The 17,885-nt window shown below is 44.5% G+C and overlaps 1 protein-coding gene across 1 annotated transcript in view; it reads left to right on the forward strand.

Moving 5' to 3' along the window:
- GOLGA1 (golgin A1) overlaps positions 1–17,885 on the forward strand; it is a 266,236-nt gene that overhangs the window by 94,290 nt on the left and 154,061 nt on the right. Inside the window, exons 10-12 of the mRNA XM_029610990.1 lie at positions 2,572–2,667; positions 2,759–2,884; positions 3,823–3,918. Coding sequence (XP_029466850.1) covers positions 2,572–2,667; positions 2,759–2,884; positions 3,823–3,918 — 318 coding nt within the window. The remainder of the gene's footprint in view (positions 1–2,571; positions 2,668–2,758; positions 2,885–3,822; positions 3,919–17,885) is intronic.

Below are 17,885 nucleotides of genomic sequence, written 5' to 3' on the forward strand. Positions count from 1 at the left end.
TCTGGAGGTCACTAATTCCTTTTGGTGCTCACATCATCTTTTTGTGTTAAGAGGTGTGAAGAAAGGTGATAAGGCCTCAAAGGCCACGATGCATGGTGGCTTAGGGACGTCATTTGCTCTGCTTAATTTTGTTAGGGTCGTAAAGTTCCAGAAGGGCTGAAAGTGCATTCTACTAGGACGCAAGCAGCTTCTTGGGCAAAGTGTCAATTACTTTCTCCCCATGAGATTTGAGGAGCAGTGGTATGGTCTTCGCTTCACACGTTCACCAGACATTACCGTTTGGATATGCGCGCACAGCAGGATGCGTCTCTTGGTGAGAGTGTATTGTGCGCGGGTCTTTCGGGTTCCTATCCAGTTTAGAAGTGCTTGGGTACATCCCACTTGTCTGGACTGATCTGGATATGTACAGGAAAGGAAAATTGGTTCTTACCTGCTAATTTTCATTCCTGTAATACCACAGATCAGTCCAGAGACCCACCCTGTTGCTGCCGATAGACTGTTTCCTGATAGTCGATGTAATATAGTCTGAAGAACTGTTGTACTTAATTTTTGTGTTTCTGGAGATGACAGAGGTTCCAAGACAGGGGTATTCCTGTCCTGCTTTACCTGTTCGCCCTAGATGGGTTTTGTAGCTTCTAATTATTTGGCTTGGGTACAGTTCAATACTGAGGGACTGCAGGTGGCACTCTTAGTTATGGTAGGCAAACAACAAGCAGGAGGATGCCAAAGAGCGTCTTTTTCAAACTTTAATCAAGGAGACGTAAAAACTCAAAGGGCAATTTTATTTGAGTTTTTACGTCTCCTTGATTAAAGTTTGAAAAAGACGCTCTTTGGCATCCTCCTGCTTGTTGTTTGCCTACGGTTTCACTGGATCGCCTACCCTGCTGTTTTTTGGGTCCATCACTCTTAGTTATGGAGCAGTGCCTCAAAGTTTTGTTTGCTGTCTCCATCTGCTGGTAGGGATGCGTAACCCACTTGTCTGGACTGATCTCTGTGGAATTACAGGAGCAAATATTAGCAGGTAAGAAACAATTTTCCTTTTCTCCTTATTAAATAACTGCGTGCAGTAAAGGGTATTTCTTTTCGTGAAACTAGAACTTTCACTGAGAATCAGGAAATAGCAGAAACGTACAATTCTTACACTTCAATTCAGCGATCTTATGGTAGGCAGAAAGGATTTTAGTTTTATCTGTAAAGTTCAGGTATTTAGCGATTACTTGCCATGGCCTACCCACTGCCGTTCCTCTGCTGCCAAGATGATGGGTCCGCTCCATGAGGATAGCGCTCTCTGCTGTATTCGCTTCTTGAGTTTTGGGCAACCAGTTTTTGCATAATTTAACCGTTCTTCTCCTTGCATGGTTTTCGATATTCCATTATGCACACATTGTTGCACCGACTTCAGTTTTCTAATTCACCAAGTTTACTTCCAGAGTTTTATTTTTTGCTCAAAATGTTTCAACCATAACATCAATGGAGCTGAGATGATCGTCATGTTTAGACATGGCTTGGCTGATTCAGGTACTCACTAAATTATAATTATCTACTTTCTTTCTCAATTTGTTTGCTGACAAATGCAGTTAAGCTGATCAGTGATTGCTTCCAAAATTGCAGGGGTCAGCTACCTAAGTGTGGTCTCCAAAAGGCTTTCTATAGCCAGGCCTGGCTCAAGTGCCATCTTGCCTTCCACAGGTCAAGTTTTGTTAGCACCTAGCCTTTTTGAGCCACTAGACATCTCATTTCCCATTATTATTACAAACTTTTCCAGGAAAACTCCCAGTATAGCTTTAATATAGGAATATGCACAATGATGGATTTAGATGCCGTTCAGTCTCCACTGTCTCTTGGGGAGCTGGTATTGGGCACCTCTGATCAAACCAGCTTCATCAATGGAAGTCTCAACCTTAGCCTTACTTCTTGTGCGTATACACTGCCCAGGAATGGAGCTTCCTTATCTCTGCATGAAAGCTGATCATAGAGCAGGAAACTCTGCTCCCTTTTCTTTTGTGTAGGAATGGGCTGTCTCTTATCAAATCACATAATTTGACTTTGAAAAAAGAAATGTAGCTGATGGCTGTTTCCTGGGAACCAAGGGCACCTTTGGAAGTACCAGTGCCTGAAAGATAATATCTTTAGAAATTGTGTTTAGCGTGGCATCTTTTTCTCTGTCATTGATGGTTGATGGGCCAAAAAGTAGGTGGTACAGTGAGCCCTGTTGTCATTGCTCTCCTTCTCCATTTGCCCTTTCCATACCTCAACCCTTCCTCCTCCGTTGCCCCCTCCACCCCTGGATTCTTCCACCTCTCTTCCATCTCTCTCTGCTGTCAGTCTTTTCCATTACCTTTTTGTTTCTCTTGTCTAATTTACTTGTAGTGTGATCACAGCTACATACAAGCCACCATAGATTCCAGAATTGTAATGCCTTAATGAAAGATGGTCCAATCTATCATGTTTCAAACATCTTTCTTACTTTTAATATGATGGGAATAATAATGGAATTGATTGTATGTTGATAAGATCGGACATAGAACAGTGACTTGCTAACATTTGAATTGTTTTTCAATATTGTCATAGACTCAAGTCACTGCATCTGGCTGTCAGAAGAGATTGGAAGTGTTACAAGCTGAATATGAGGCCCTTAAGCTGCAGCATGAACAGCACAAACACAAGGTACTTCTGCTCAAATATGAGATGTGAAATAGAAATAATATTGCCTCTAATAACATCTGGATGTAACAGGTAGTTTTAACTATCAAAACAGATGACGGTTGAAGCAGAAGAAAAAGATAAACTCATTGAACATCTGCAAGAAAAAGTAGCTTCCCTGGAGAAGAAGCTAGAAGGCAACTTTTCAGAGGACGAACATATGCAGGAACTGCTGAAGGAGGTAACAGTTCCCTCTTGATGATGTATTAAGAGGAAGACCATATTTTAGAAAACCTTTCTGAAGAAGTATGAAATCTCACTTTTTTTATATTATGTGTGTTTTATCTAATGCTATACTTTGAAGTTTACTGGCTCAAGTGAAATCTTCCATTCTCCTTCCTCATCCACTCAGTCCACCTGAGTGGAGCTAGTACCATCTAGGACAGTGGTTCTCAACCTTTTTTCTATTGGGACACCTGACAGATAATGCTTACATGCATGAATCACTGAACACTTGACCATCATGGGGCTAAATGTAAATATATACTCTTCATCCATAGGAACTCGCCCCCAGCTCCCCAAACAATGGGTACAGAGGAGATTTCCCCATACAACTCACCATATAAAAAATAATTCTGATTCTGGTACTATCTCAGTAACAGAAACACAAACTCCCTTACTAGCCAGGCGCATTGTAGAATACAAAATCTGAAAGAAAAAAAACCCAAAAACAGCACATATGTAGCTTCCCTGTACATACCTGGAAGAAGAGAAGGAAGAGAGGGTAGTCTCCCATCAGGCCTAATATAAAAGAAGTCAACCAACTTCCACCCAGGCTGATGAGGAGTCAGCTGGCCCTGCAACACACCTCCCAGGACCTCGCAACACACCAGTATGTCCCGACACACCTGTTGAGAACCACTGATCTAGGAAACCCAATGTTTGGCTTTTGTTCAGCAAGGGATCAACAGTGAAACATTATACAGTGTAGATTGCATTCTTTTACATGCAGATCAGGTAATTCAGAGGTCCACTTGGTTTTAGCTTCCTTGAGATCTTAAAAAGTTGGATCATGAGCCAGGAAGATTAAGTCTTTGTGAGAAGTTGGGGATAGTTGGGAGGGGTTAGTTCTCAATTATTTTTATTGACCGTCATAAAATTTAATGTATTATTTCCCAGAAAACTGCTTTGGAGCAGAAGTTGGATGATACCAGGCAACAACTTTTGGAAGCTAGAACCAATCACACAGAAGCTGTTAATGTATTGGAGACCCAGGTACTAATCTATTTATTTATTTACGGTTTTTATCTACTGACATTCGTAGGTACTTCATGCCGGTTTACATATAACGGTTACTCCAATAATGGTTTCTGTTTATTAGAAGGGCTCAGTGGGCTGAGCGTCTGTCATAATATCAAAGTATAATTATGTATTATTAAATTATTTCCTCCATGGACAAGCTCAAGAAATAGCCACACAAGATGGGTGATGTCATTTGACGGCGCTGAGTCGGATCATCATTTTCTCATAGTTTAAAAAGTTCATCTAGCTTCTCAGCATGCACAGGACTTCCTGCACTAGCTTCTCACATGCAATTCTGCCTCAATCTATTTTCGTCCGCTCAACAAACAGTCTGGAAAACTTCTCTGTCAATGTCACCACATCAAACTTAGAAATATTGACAGAAAAAGCCACTTCTGAAAGAAAAGGCCCATTTAAGAAATTTGAAAAAAAAAAAAGTATGGGCACAGAATTTTCATTTTGGATTTACATTCATTTTGCCTTAAATGCCCTGGGCCAGACCATGATATAACTAACTGTGGATCTTGTGGATGAATGTCCCCAAGTGTACTGGCTTGCAGAGAATGCCACCTTCCTTGTATGTATCCAGATCAGTCCAGACTCCTGGGGATTTTGACTCCTTTCCAGCAGATGGAGACAGAGAAAGTTTTATTGACACTACTACTTAACCACATGTGCCACCTGCAGTTCCTCAGTATTTCTGTCTCTAGCAGATGGTAGATGGGTGTAAAACCTGCAGTTCTGCAGCTGGGACATTTTTTTTTTCTTTTGAGCCTTCCTCCTGGGGTGTTTTGAATCATGGTGGGTTCTTCCTTGTCCAGTTGAGGTGAACGAGCCCGGGGTAGGTGACCCTTATGTGTGCTTGTAATGTGTGCCCGTGGGGTGTAAATCTGGTAGTCCAGATCCCTCCTCTTCATGAGGCCGCTCAGGCAGCTGCAGGCTCCAGATATCCTCTGGTCTGAGGCAGTCTATTTTGGTTTTTTTGTTATAGACTTTTTGCCTCAGTTTGGGAATGTGAGTAAAAAAAAGAGGAAAGGGAAAACATCTGAAGGCAGTTGCATGGCTGTGCCAGCAGCTTCCTCCTCACTCTTTACACTGGCTGAAGTAGGTTTAATTGGTTCTTGTTTTTTCTCTTGCCTGTCTTTCAGTCAGTGTCCTCCCAGGTAATGTCCTCCCTAGGTCCCAGGGGGACCATCCCCTCTGGTAGTTGAGGCATCCGGGCAGAGGGTCGGAGACCTTGCCGCTCGCCCCATTCAAGCAGCTGCCAGGGTTGACACCGGGAAGCCCGATTCACTCACCCTGCCAGGGGACGGTAGCAACCTACAGCTGGGCACCCCCCCCCCCCACCCCCAGTTGTCACTGCAGCCTCAGGGCTCTGGAACAGACCGTACCGATACAGCCAGAGGTTTCTCCTCGGAGGAAGGCGCAGAAGAGGGCTCTGACTCCTCCTCCTCTGTTTCGGCTGATTTTGTGCGCTTTCTCAGCAGAGTATTTAAGGCTGAGAACATTCAGGCACCGCGGCCATAAAGGGGTTTCCCTGAGCTGGAGGACCAAGCGTTCGTGGCAGGAAGAAGTGGCCCCGGTGGCTCCCACAAGGCTTGAGGCCTTGGACGGGTCAGGGGCCTCCAAAGGGGATCAGCCAGTTCGTTCTGGACCCCCCCCCCCCCCCCCCAAGACTGAAGTATTCTTCACCGCTACCGCCTGGGCATTGGCTCCCCCGGATGGGTCTCCTGATGTGGGAGACCAGGACCCAGACCAGTCTCACTCGGATGCATCAAGGCTTGTGTGAGATGACCCCAGGGTGGTGCATTTGTTTCGCACTGAAGAACTAGCCCCCTTAATTCCTGCCGTGCTTGAGGAGTTAGGTATTGAGGCCCCGCAAGAGAGCTCGATACTAGGGGCCATGGATCCGGGGATGTTGAGGCTTAGGGGCCCCACTGCGGCTTTCCCCTTTCATATGTCGGTCAGTGCCCTGCTCTTCAGGGAGTGGGACACTCCAGATGCCGGTTTGAAGGTAAGCAGGGCCATGGAAAAGTTATATACCGCTTCCGGATGAGGCGCTGGATCTTCTCAGGATACCGAAAGTGGATGCGGCTGTGTCCGCTGTCACTAAGAAAACAACTATCCCTGTCACTGGTTCCGCGGCGCTCACGGACCTTCAGGATAGGAAGCTAGAAGTTCACCTCAAAAAGCTTTCGAGGTCTCTGCTTTGGGGGGCTCAGGTTGCTATGTGTAGCAGTTTTATGTTGTGGGCAGGCCTTCGTTGGGTGCAGCAACTCCAGATGGATAAGGCTCTCTCAGAAGCGGTCCCTCCAGGCGGAGTGGCTGGAGGCCGTGGTGGCCTATACTGCGGATGTATTGTATGATCTGCGGACCTCCGGTAGAACCATGATGTCCACTGTTTCTGCTCGCAGAATCCTTTGGTTGAGGAATTGGGCGGCAGACATCTCCTCCAAATCACAGCTGGGCACTCTGCTTTTTAAGGGCAAGCTGCTGTTTGGTAAGGAGTTGGAGGAGATGATTAAATTCTTGGAGGAGAACAAAGTTCACAGGTTGCCTGAAGATAAGCCCAAGGCGAGGCCTTCCTTTACCTCTCGTCCTCGGTTTCGGGGATCTTAGGTTTCGGGCCTCTAAATTGTCGGGTTCTTCGTCCAGACAACCGTCAGGCAGGCAGCACTCTTGGAGTAAGCCCTTTCGAGGTTGCCAGCCCGGTAGAGAAGGTACCGCCCAGGGCATGGGCGGAGCAAAGTCTTCCCAATGAGGCGAGGCCAAACACTGATTGAGCCAGACACTCAACTGCATATTCTTATATGGGTGGGAGTCTGGACTGATCCATGGTACTATAGGAATGAAAGTTAGTAGGTAAGGACCAATTTTCCTTTCCCTGTATGTACTCGGATCAGTCCAGACAGCTGGAATGTTCATAACTTGACAGAATTTGTGGCGAATTGAAATGAGAGAAAAAGATTGACCAGTGAAACCGTTTTGGTATATTATCTCAGTAACAGCAACATAAACACTCTCTCCTACCAGGTGCAATAGCCCTCCTTATGAAAAAACAGTAATTTAACACCAATGCATGTTCTATTAAGAAAACACAACAAATAATATTGATACAAATGCCTACATACTAGTAAAATACTTCACCTCGGTCACACACATAGAATCGACCTTCACCAAGTACAGAAAGACCACAAATTATATATATGGAAACAGAAACTGGAATGGAAACCCAAGAAACCCACTCTGCATTCTGTGCAAAACAGAAATATAGCACCTACAGACTTCCAGGATCTGCAATAATGTACACAAACTAATGTGCACAAAATTACACCTGCATTATGGAACTCAAACAGTAATAACCCTACCTATGAAAAGGCAGCACTGCAAAAATTACACCAGGCCCTAAACACCAATACACCTCCTGTTAGGAAAACAGAACAAGCCAAGCTGCTATAGATCCCTGCCAAGAAACCTCAAGCTTGCAGAACACCCTTAGCTGGGTCACACACGCAGAACCAGACAGACCCTCACCAAAAACAGAATAAAGTGACCATAAGCTAATGTTTTTGTTTTTGTGTTGTTGCACTGCATAGAGTTTAGCTTCTTGCTGTTTCCAGTTCAGTTTTTGTCTCCACATTTCTATTTATACATTCCTCGAGAAATATAAAATAATTCTAAAACTAAAATATAATAAATGTTTCAAAACAACTGATAAATGGAATAACATCCAATCATTAATAATTTTCAAAATTATTAAAAATTCTCCAAACAGCATTAAAATATTTCTAACAGCAGACACATCACAATACCCAATAATTAAAATGGCAGTCAATTGAGAAAGATAAACTTAAAAAGCCACCTTTACTTACCCTCTCTAGTAACTCTCCTACTCCTTTCTCTTGTAGGCCAATAGCACATACCAGAAGCAGCAAGGGTTGCTGAAGCTCTGTCCTCATGTTCTTCTTCCTTAGGGCCCATGACTAATCTATTTCACACACACACATGTTCTCTCTCTCACACACAAGCCATCTCCTTGATCAATCTCTCTTTTTCTCTCTCACACACCAGTCACCTCCATGACCAATTTCTTTTTCTCACACACACACCAGTCACGTCCCTGACAATCTCTTTCTCTCTCACATACCAGTGACTTTCCTGAGTAGTGAGCCCTGTGTGAAATTCTTCACACAATTTCTGACTAAAAATCAGATTAAAACTTCATTTTTTCTCTCCCACATCGGGGTCTCTCTTTACCACCGGCCGGTGAGTAGAACATCCCTTCCGACTCTTCTCGAGTTTTTCAAAACTTTTAGTCAGCCATCCATCGACGGCTGTCATTGTGATCATGGCTACAGGTTTTAAAAAATGCCCCAAATGTAATCGAATGATGTCAATTACCGATCCAAACCTTGAGTGTGTTCTTTGTTTGGGTCAGTCGCATGATGTTTCGTCCTGCCCAAAATGTGCAGAAATGACCACTAAAGGTCGGAAAGCACGGCAAGAAAAAATGGAACATTTGTTCCACATCCAACTGTTAACTTCTACATCGACGTCTACTCAGTCGTCTCGGCCAGAGCTTCGAAAAGGATAATTCTTAAAAAAAAAACGTCGTCTGGAGGGTTCAGGGGACCAGTGGTCTCCGACCCCATCCGCAGCATCGATAAAATTGGCATTGGGCCTTGAAAAAGCCACGGAGCACCGATCTAAACATCGGTATCAACATCGACATTCGTCGATTCCGGAATCTCTACTATCCCCGGAGAAGTCGACAGCCAAGCGGCCTCGCCTACAAGAGACAACGAGGCCTTTGACACCGAGGCGTTCACCATCGATTGAGGTGCCGGACATCGAGCCTCCACAGGGCCCTGTGGTAGAACCGATGATGCCCCCACCGCCACCACATATAGCTGCTCTGCCTGCATCAGCTATTATGGAGGAACTGAGCGGGTTCATCCGCCAGGCGGTGCGTGAAGCGTTTCAGGAACATCGACCACCGACTCTGAAGCCCTCGCTGAAGCCGACACCATTGTTGATGCTGGTGCATGTGCCAATGCTGGTGCCCGCGCCGATGCCGGGGCCATCTCCGAGGATAAGACAAGCACCGATGCCGGGACCAGCACCAATGCCGATCCTGATGGCATTCCCGATGCCAGTGCCCATGCCTGGGGCTCCAGGGCAACCGGAATTCTCAATATTTCAAATGCTAATGGATAGATTCGACGCCCTCGTCGGTGCCATCCCACCGCAACCTCTCCCTACTAAGCCTGTAGGACTAGGGGATGTTCCTGGACAAGGCCCTCTTGATGACCTTCAACCAGGACCTTCAGGACTCTTCAGACCAGTGGTTCCATCACTTCCACCGGGGTCTTCTCCTACTTCTCCTTCCAAACAGGTTCCATATGACTCATGGGAGGAGAAAAATACAGATTCTTCATCTGAAAGCTTCATGTCTGAGCCATCTCCTCCTGAAGGAAGGAAAAGGTCTCCACCAGAAGACTTATCCTTCACTACTTTCATCAAAGATATGACAGACACAATCCCTTTCAAATTAGTGTCTGAGGAAGATACAAGGCAGCAGACTTTGAAAGGCCTACAATTTGTGGATCCACCCAAAGAAGTCCTGGCCATTCCTATCCACGAAGTACTCCTGGAATTACAACACAGGCTTTGGGAACATCCATGTTCCGTTTCGCCAATTAATAAGAGTGGACACTACATATCTTGTGCAACATGTTCCTGGTTACCAAAAGTCACAGTTACCACATCAATCTGTAGTAGTTGAGTCGGCTCAGAAAAAATCCAAAAGAGTACGACCTCATTCCTCTACTCCACCAGGGAAGGAGCATCGATTCCTGGACTCTCTAGGGAGAAAGGTATTCCAAGGAGCTATGCTTAACTCCAGGATAGCGTCTTACCAACTATATATGACGCAATACCAGAGGAATCTATGGAAGCAAATGCAGGAACTCACTGACTCCTTACCTCAACAGTACTAGGATGCAGCTCAAACAATAATTCATAAAGGACTAGAAGCTGGAAAGCATGAAGTCTGTGCAGCTTACGACAGCTTCGAAACATCCTCATGAGTTGCTGCTTCAGGAATCAGTGCACGTCGCTAGGCCTGGCTAAAAGCCTCTGACCTCAGGCCTGAGGTACAGGATAAACTGGTGGACTTGCCCTGCGTAGGCGACAACCTGTTTGGGTCAAAGGTCCAGGACGCAGTGGCCCAACTAAAAGAACACACAGAGACATTGTGCCAACTATCGGCGGTCCCGCAAGACTCTTCCTCGTCAGCGTCTCGCTGTCCACCAAGAAAAGAAGCCAGAAAACCATTCTATAGGCCGAGAAGGTATTATCCACCGACATCCAGGGGTAGATCTTCTCTCCCACAACAAAGATCTCAGTCCAGACAGCCTAGAACCACTAGGCCTCAACCGCCACCGCAGACGGGACCGGCTGCAGGTTTTTGAGGCAGGCACCAGAGAGCAAAAGCCATCTCCACAATCCCAACCCAAACTTGCCAGTAGGAGGTTGAGTTTCCTCCTTCTACAATCATTGGTTCCAATTAACAACAGACCAATGGGTACTCTCAATAATATCACGAGGTTACCAACTCGGTTTCCTATCGATTCCAAGAGACTCTCCTCCAAAACCTTTCTCGCTAAACGAAAATCACATCATTCATCTGCAAGCAGAATTATCCACCCTTCTGAGAGCCAGAGCCATAGAACCATTGCCCCGGACTCAGCAGGGCAGAGGATTCTACTCCCGTTATTTCCTCATTCCAAAGAAAGTAGGAGGCCTACGTCCCATCCTAGACCTCAGAAATCTCAACAAATTTCTAAGGAAAGAAAAGTTCAGAATGGTTTCTCTAGGCACCATGCTTCCCCTTCTTCAAACAGGAGATTGGCTTTGTTCTCTGGATCTACAAGACTCTTATGCTCACATTCCAATATTCCCTCCTCATCGCAAGTATCTGTGTTTCCTGGTGGGTCAACAGCATTTCCAGTTCAGGGTACTACCATTCGGACTTGTCTCAGCACCCAGCGTGTTCACGAAATGAACATAAGAACATGCCATACTGGGACAGACCAAGGGTCCATCAAGCCCAGCATCCTATTTCCAGCAGTGGCCAATCCAGGCCATAAGAACCTGGCAAGTTCCCAAAAACTAAGTCTATTCCATGTTACCGTTGCTAGTAATAGCAGTGGCTATTTTCTAAGTCAACTTAATTAATAGCAGGCAATGGACCTCTCCTCCAAGAACTTATCCAATCCTTTTTTAAACAGCTATACTAACTGCACTAACCACATCCTCTGGCAACAAATTCCAGAGTTTAATTGTGCGTTGAGTAAAAAAGAACTTTCTCCGATTAGTTTTAAATGTGCCACATGCTAACTTCATGGAATGCCCCCTAGACTTTCTATTATCTGAAAGACTAAATAACCGATTCACATCTACCCGTGCTAGACCTCTCATGATTTTAAACACCTCTATCATATCCCCCTCAACTGTCTCTTCTCCAAGCTGAAAAGTCCTAACCTCTTTAGTCTTTCCTCATAGGGGAGCTGTTCCATTCCCCTTATCATTTGGTCGCCCTTCTCTGTACCTTTTCCATCGCAATTATATCTTATTTGAGATTGCGGCGACCAGAATTGTACACAGTATTCAAGGTGTGGTCTCACCATGGAGCGATACAGAGGCATTATGACATTTTCCATTTTATTCACCATTCCCTTTCTAATAATTCCCAACATTCTGTTTGCTTTTTTGACTGCCGCAGCACACTGAACCAACGATTTCAATGTGTTATCCACTATGACGCCTAGATCTATTTCTTGAGTTGTAGCACCTAATATGGAACCTAACATTGTGTAACTATAGCATGGGTTAGTTTTCCCTAAATGCATCACCTTGCACTTATCCACATTAAATGTCATCTGCCATTTTGGTGCCCAATTTTCCAGTCTCAAAGGTTTTCCTGCAATTTATCACAATCTGCTTGTGATTTAACTACTCTGAACAATTTTGTATCATCTGCAAATTTGATTATCTCACTCGTTGTATTTCTTCCCAGATCATTTATAAATATATTGAAAAGTAAGGGTCCCAATACAGATCCCTGAGGCACTCCACTGCCCACTCCCTTCCACTGAGAAAATTGTCCATTTAATCCTACTCTGTTTCCTGTCTTTTAGCCAGTTTGCAATCCACGAAAGGACTTCACCACCTATCCCATGACTTTTTACTTTTCCTAGAAGCCTCTCATGAGGAACTTTGTCAAATGCCTTCTGAAAATCCAAGAATACTACATCTACCGGTTCACCTTTATCCACATGTTTATTAACTCCTTCAAAAAAGTGAAGCAGATTTGTGAGGCAAGACTTGCCTTGGGTAAAGCCATGCCAACTTTGTTCCATTAAACCATGTCTTTCTATATGTTCTGTGATTTTGATGTTTAGAACACTTTCCACTACTTTTCCTGGCACTGAAGACAGGCTAACTGGTCTGTAGTTTCCCAGATCGCCCCTGGAGCCCTTTTTAAATATTGGGGTTACATTAGCTATCCTCCAGTCTTCAGGTACAATGGATGATTTTAATGATAGGTTACGTATTTTTACTAATAGGTCCGAAATTTCGTTTTTTAGTTCCTTCAGAACTCTGGGGTGTATACCATCCGGTCCAGGTGATTTACTACTCTTCAGTTTGTCAGTCTTTTCAACAATGCCTAGCAGTAGTAGCAGCACACTTACACAAGGAAAGTGTACATGTTTTCCCCTACCTAGATGACTGGCTCATCAGAAGTCAATCTCAACAAGGAGCTCTGGCTTCTCTCAGACGAACAATCACTCTGCTGCACTTGATGGGGTTTCTCATCAATTACCAAAAATCCCATATCATCTCGTCTCACCTGCTTCAATTCATCGGAGCAGAATTGAACACCATCCTTTCAAGAGCTTTCCTACCCGAGGATCGGGCAGAAACACTCTCCTTATTAGCAAACTCGCTACACTCGCAGAAACAAGTGACAGCTCATCAGTTTCTCACTTTACTAGGTCACATGGCCTCCACAGTTCGTCACTCCTATGGCCAGATTAGCCATGAGAATAACCCAATGGACATTAAGGTCACAATGGATACAAGCCATTCAACCACGGTCGTCTCAAATTTGAGTAACCCACCAGCTACGTTCATCTCTCCTTTGGTGGGCAAACAGAGACAATTTGCGCAAGGGCCTACCCTTCCAACAACCAGTCCCACAGATAACTTTAACTACAGATGCATCCACCTTAGGTTGGGGAGCTCACGTAGACAATCTCCAAACCCAGGGTACTTGGACAAAACTCGAAGCAACATTTCAAATCAATTTCCTGGAACTTCAAGCTATACGTTATGCTCTGCATGCGTTCAAGGACTGCCTTTCACACAAGACTGTTCTGATTCAAACGGACAATACAGTAGCCATGTGGTACCTGAACAAACAGGGAGGTTCGGGCTCGTATCTCCTTTGTCAAGAAGCAGCACAGATTTGGAACAGGTCCCAATGTTCTCTGGGCCACTTATCTCGCGGGCATCCACAACATAATTGCAAATCGCCTCAGTCATCAATTCCAGCCTCACGAATGGTCCCTGGATCCCTTAGTAGCGACCAGGATTTTCAACGTTGGGGACAACCAACAATAGACCTCTTTGCATCACACCTGAATCACAAAGTGGACAAGTTCTGCAATCTGCCACAAACAGAAACACCAGCCAGCCAGGACGCCTTTGCTCGCCCTTGGAACTCAGGTCTTCTATACGCGTATCCTCCTATACCGCTAATATCCAAAACTCTAGTGAAACTACAACAGGACAAGGGGTCCATGATACTAATAGCCTCACATTAGCCTCGAAAAATGTGGTTTCCCATACTTCTCGACCCTCTCAATCGCAGAGCCAATTCGCCTGGGTGTGGCTCCCACTCTCATAACTCAAGATCAGGGCAGGTTGCGCCATCCCAACCTTCAATCCCTATCTCTGACAGCATGGATGTTGAAAGCTAGATCTTACAACCACTCAGTCTCTATCATCTAATGTCTCTCAAGTGCTTATAGCTTCCCGTAAACCTTCCACGCGAAAGAGCTATTCTTCGAATGAAAAGATTTACTTTGTGGTGCACACAAAAGGAAATTGAACCCTTTCTCCTGCCCCACACCTTCTTTGCTAGACTACTTATGTCATCTTTCAGACTCTGGTCTCAGACCTCATCTGTACGAGTACATTTAAGTGCAATCTCGGCTTCCCATAACAAGATGGGAGATGCACCAATATCCATACAACCTCTTGTCAGTAGATTTATGAGAGGTTTAACTCACCTTAAACCACCAATATGGCCACCAGTCACAGAATGGGACCTTAATCTGGTGTTAACAAGGCTCATGCGTTCTCCTTTTGAACCTATGAATTCCTGTGATATTAAATTTCTCACATGGAAGACTATATTCCTCATAGCCATTACATCGGCTAGAAGGGTTAGTGAGTTACAAGCACTTGTCACGTACTCACCCTATACAAAATTCCTACATGACAGAGTGGTTCTTTGTACACATCCAAAATTCTTCCCCAAGGGTAGTTACGTAATTCCACTTGAACAATCCATAGTTTGCTTACATTCTTCCCAAGGTCTCACTCTCACCAAGGTGAAAGGACTTTACATACCTTGGACTGTAAACGTGCGCTAGCATATTACTTAGACCGCACTGCAGTCCATAGAAAATCCACTCAATTCTTTGTTTCTTTTGATCCAAACAAACTGGGTAATCCAGTGGGCAAACACACTCTCTCCAACTGGCTAGCAGATTGTATAGAATTCTGTTATGAAAAAGCAGGCCTTCCTCTCCAAGGGCGTAGTAAAGGCGCTTTCAGTAAGAGCAATGTTCAACCTCAGTAGCACACTATCATTCAGTGCCAATTCTTGACATATGTAAAGCAGCAACATGGAGTTCTCTTCACACCTTTGCAGCTCATTACTGTTTGGACAAAGAAGGATGACAAGATTCAGCCTACGGACAGTCTGTTTTAAAGAACTTGTTTCCAGTATAATCCCACTCCTTCTACATCCAACCTGCTATGATTTTTGGCTGCCTCATTTTTACCAACAATACTTCAATATTGCTTCTCTAGACTAGCGGTTCTCAACCGCAACACACCGGTTGAGAACCGCTAGTCTAGATCATATAAAACACACTAAGAAAATAATAATCACACTTTACACCCTATGTGAAAATATGAAAGCTATATTCTCTATATCACATATGTATAAAACAGTGCTTATGACAACGTCTGTCAATTAAACAAAACACAGGTTATATTATAAATGTTTATATTCACTTAGATACCAAAGGTTATATGCAAATAAAAAGCAGTAGCAAAAGATATTTACAGTGACATGTCTCTCACATGTTCCCAGGTGCAAGACAGTATCAGGAAATTGGGATCTCAGTATTGGAAACTCAGTCTTGGGTCTTCAGTTGACTAATGGTGCTCTCCTTACTGAATCTGAATTTTCAGTCTGTCTCTCTTAGCTTTTATGCTATATTTTGGGCTTCCTCCCAAACTCTTCTGTGTGAAACTGCAGCTGTTCTGTTTCTAACCTAATCTTAATTATGTAGGAGAGTTCTGCTTCTAACCTAGTCTTAGTTATGCAGGAAACTACCTTGTAGCTGGTCTGTGAGTTGTGAGTTCTACTTGTGACCTTGAAGCTTGCAGACTTCAAGTTAGAAGAAAGGTGGGCTAATGGGGGGGAGTGAGGAAAAGCAGGGAGAAAACAGGGGGCCTACCCACACCCCACAAGCCTGTAATTTCTTTAAGCAGTGTTGTCTATCTGCATGCTAACCTTGTAAGGTTCCAGAAAACAACACGGAAGCCGATCCAACGTAGCAGCAATGCAACCAGAACAAAATTAGATCGGTGTCAGGAAATGCATTGGTTTTACCTTTTAATTAAAGTATTTCCTGACACCGATCTAATTTAGTTATGGTTGCATTGCTGCTAACCTTGTAAGAACATACTTTTACCATCACATCTTGTACTAACCTCTGATCATACTTTCACATCTAGATAATGTTCACATCTAGACAATCTTCTCGTCCCCTTTCACCTCACTCTAATACAGCCAGCCAGGGCTGGGGATGCTGTTGAGGGCATGTTCATAGCCCCTGTGGGGGAGAAGGGAGTCATTGCACATTGGTGACTTAGGGTCAATATTAGCTGGATTTTGGAAGAAGTCACAGTTTGTGGCCTCTGGACAATGATTGTCACAGCAATGGCTGGGCTGAGTTGGGATTATAAGGGAAAAGCCCCAGTCAGTTGTGAATGAAAGCTCTCATAGCACCTTAATTGAATTGGAAGCCAATAGAGCAGGATGAAATAGGTCAAAGTGTATCTATATATCTTTTTCTGTTTTGAAAGGAATAAGTTATTTCTGAGTTCTAACTACCAGTTGTTTCAGTTGAGAACCATTTTTTGTAGTTGTTCTGCTGCATCAAATGGTAACTGGGCAGCTTTTGTTAGCTGTGTGGAGATAGCTGTCCTGCCTTCTTTTTAGTACAATGAAATTAGTAGTTGAATAAACATTGTCAGTGTGTAAGACATTTGGTCTCAGTCTTCCTGCCTTCTCTCTTGTATGCAGAAAGGATGAAGAGGGCTGCTAGAGTTCCTCCCTCTCAACTTTGCCATTTTTGTTCCTCTTCTTCAATTACCAGGTAACAAAACTTAACAACAGAATCGTAGAAGGGCAGGCTACACTCGGCCAGAAAGAGGAAGAAATCAAACAGCTTCAAAGAAAGTAGCATATGCCAGGTAAAAGAGTTTGCCTTTTCATCCTGCCAGACCAGACCAGAAAAAATGGGTTATACTCCCCTACCAGCGGAGGAGAGCAGAGAGCAACTGGTTTACTGATGCCACCCTCTATAGTGTCCCATTCTGTCATCACCCTGTCAGTATTGTCTCCAGCAGATGGTAGTGTAGTATCCTCATGTTGCTGTAGGACAGAGGAAGATTTTGGTGAAAGGATCCTTGGTCTCTTGGGATGACCGGCCTCTGGTCTGATCCTCCCCCAGTTGAGTTAACTGAGACCTGGGGAAGCCTTGTCAGTACCTCTAAAATGAGTTGGTTCTGACTAGGTGCTTGTGGTGTGGTTCGGTCTTTCCTCACATCTCCCTGCTCCCCCCTTCCTCTTCTCGCTGTAATAATAAAGTTTTTTTTAAAAATTGTATAAAGAAGAACATGGAATTGAGATAGCTGGCTGGAGTAGGGTGAATCTGGCTTTGCTGCAGTGATGGAACCCATCTTAAGCCTCCCCAAGGGCAGTGAGTACATTTTGGGAAGGGAGGAGGCATGTAAGGCCAGCCGAGCATGGAGTATAGTAGCCCATGTGGCATGTATGGTTGCGCCACACCAGTGCCAGCACCAGCAGCCATTCTCATGGGTGTGTAGGGGAAGAAGTGGATCTGATGTGCAGGGCCCAGCCATGACTGAGCTACTGTGTGTGGGTGTAGGGGCAAAGACATTTCCTGATGTCGCAAATTTGACCATAACTGATCAGCCTGCCATTTTAGAGCCATGGGGCTCCACAGATAAGTTAGTGATTTGGCCTCTGGTGGTAGTTCCTGCTCTCTGGGGAGAGGGACAGCTTCCTTGACTGTGTCTACCATGGAGCCAACAGAGGGGCCTTCCAGCACATTCCTTGTTTTCTTTATTTTCACCCTTGGTCTCTCCTTAAAAAAAAAAAAAAAATCCCCTGAGTTCATACCTCGAATCAGTCCAGACTCCTGAGTTTTGCCTCTCCTCCAGCAGATGGAGACTGAGAAGAAAAGCTTTACTGCCATTGCTACTTAATCTAGTGTGCCACCTGCAATCCCTTCTTCCCTGTACGAACCCAGATCAGTCCAGACTCC

This window comes from Rhinatrema bivittatum, chromosome 8, assembly GCF_901001135.1.
Source record: "Rhinatrema bivittatum chromosome 8, aRhiBiv1.1, whole genome shotgun sequence".
NCBI classification, from domain to species: domain Eukaryota; kingdom Metazoa; phylum Chordata; class Amphibia; order Gymnophiona; family Rhinatrematidae; genus Rhinatrema; species Rhinatrema bivittatum.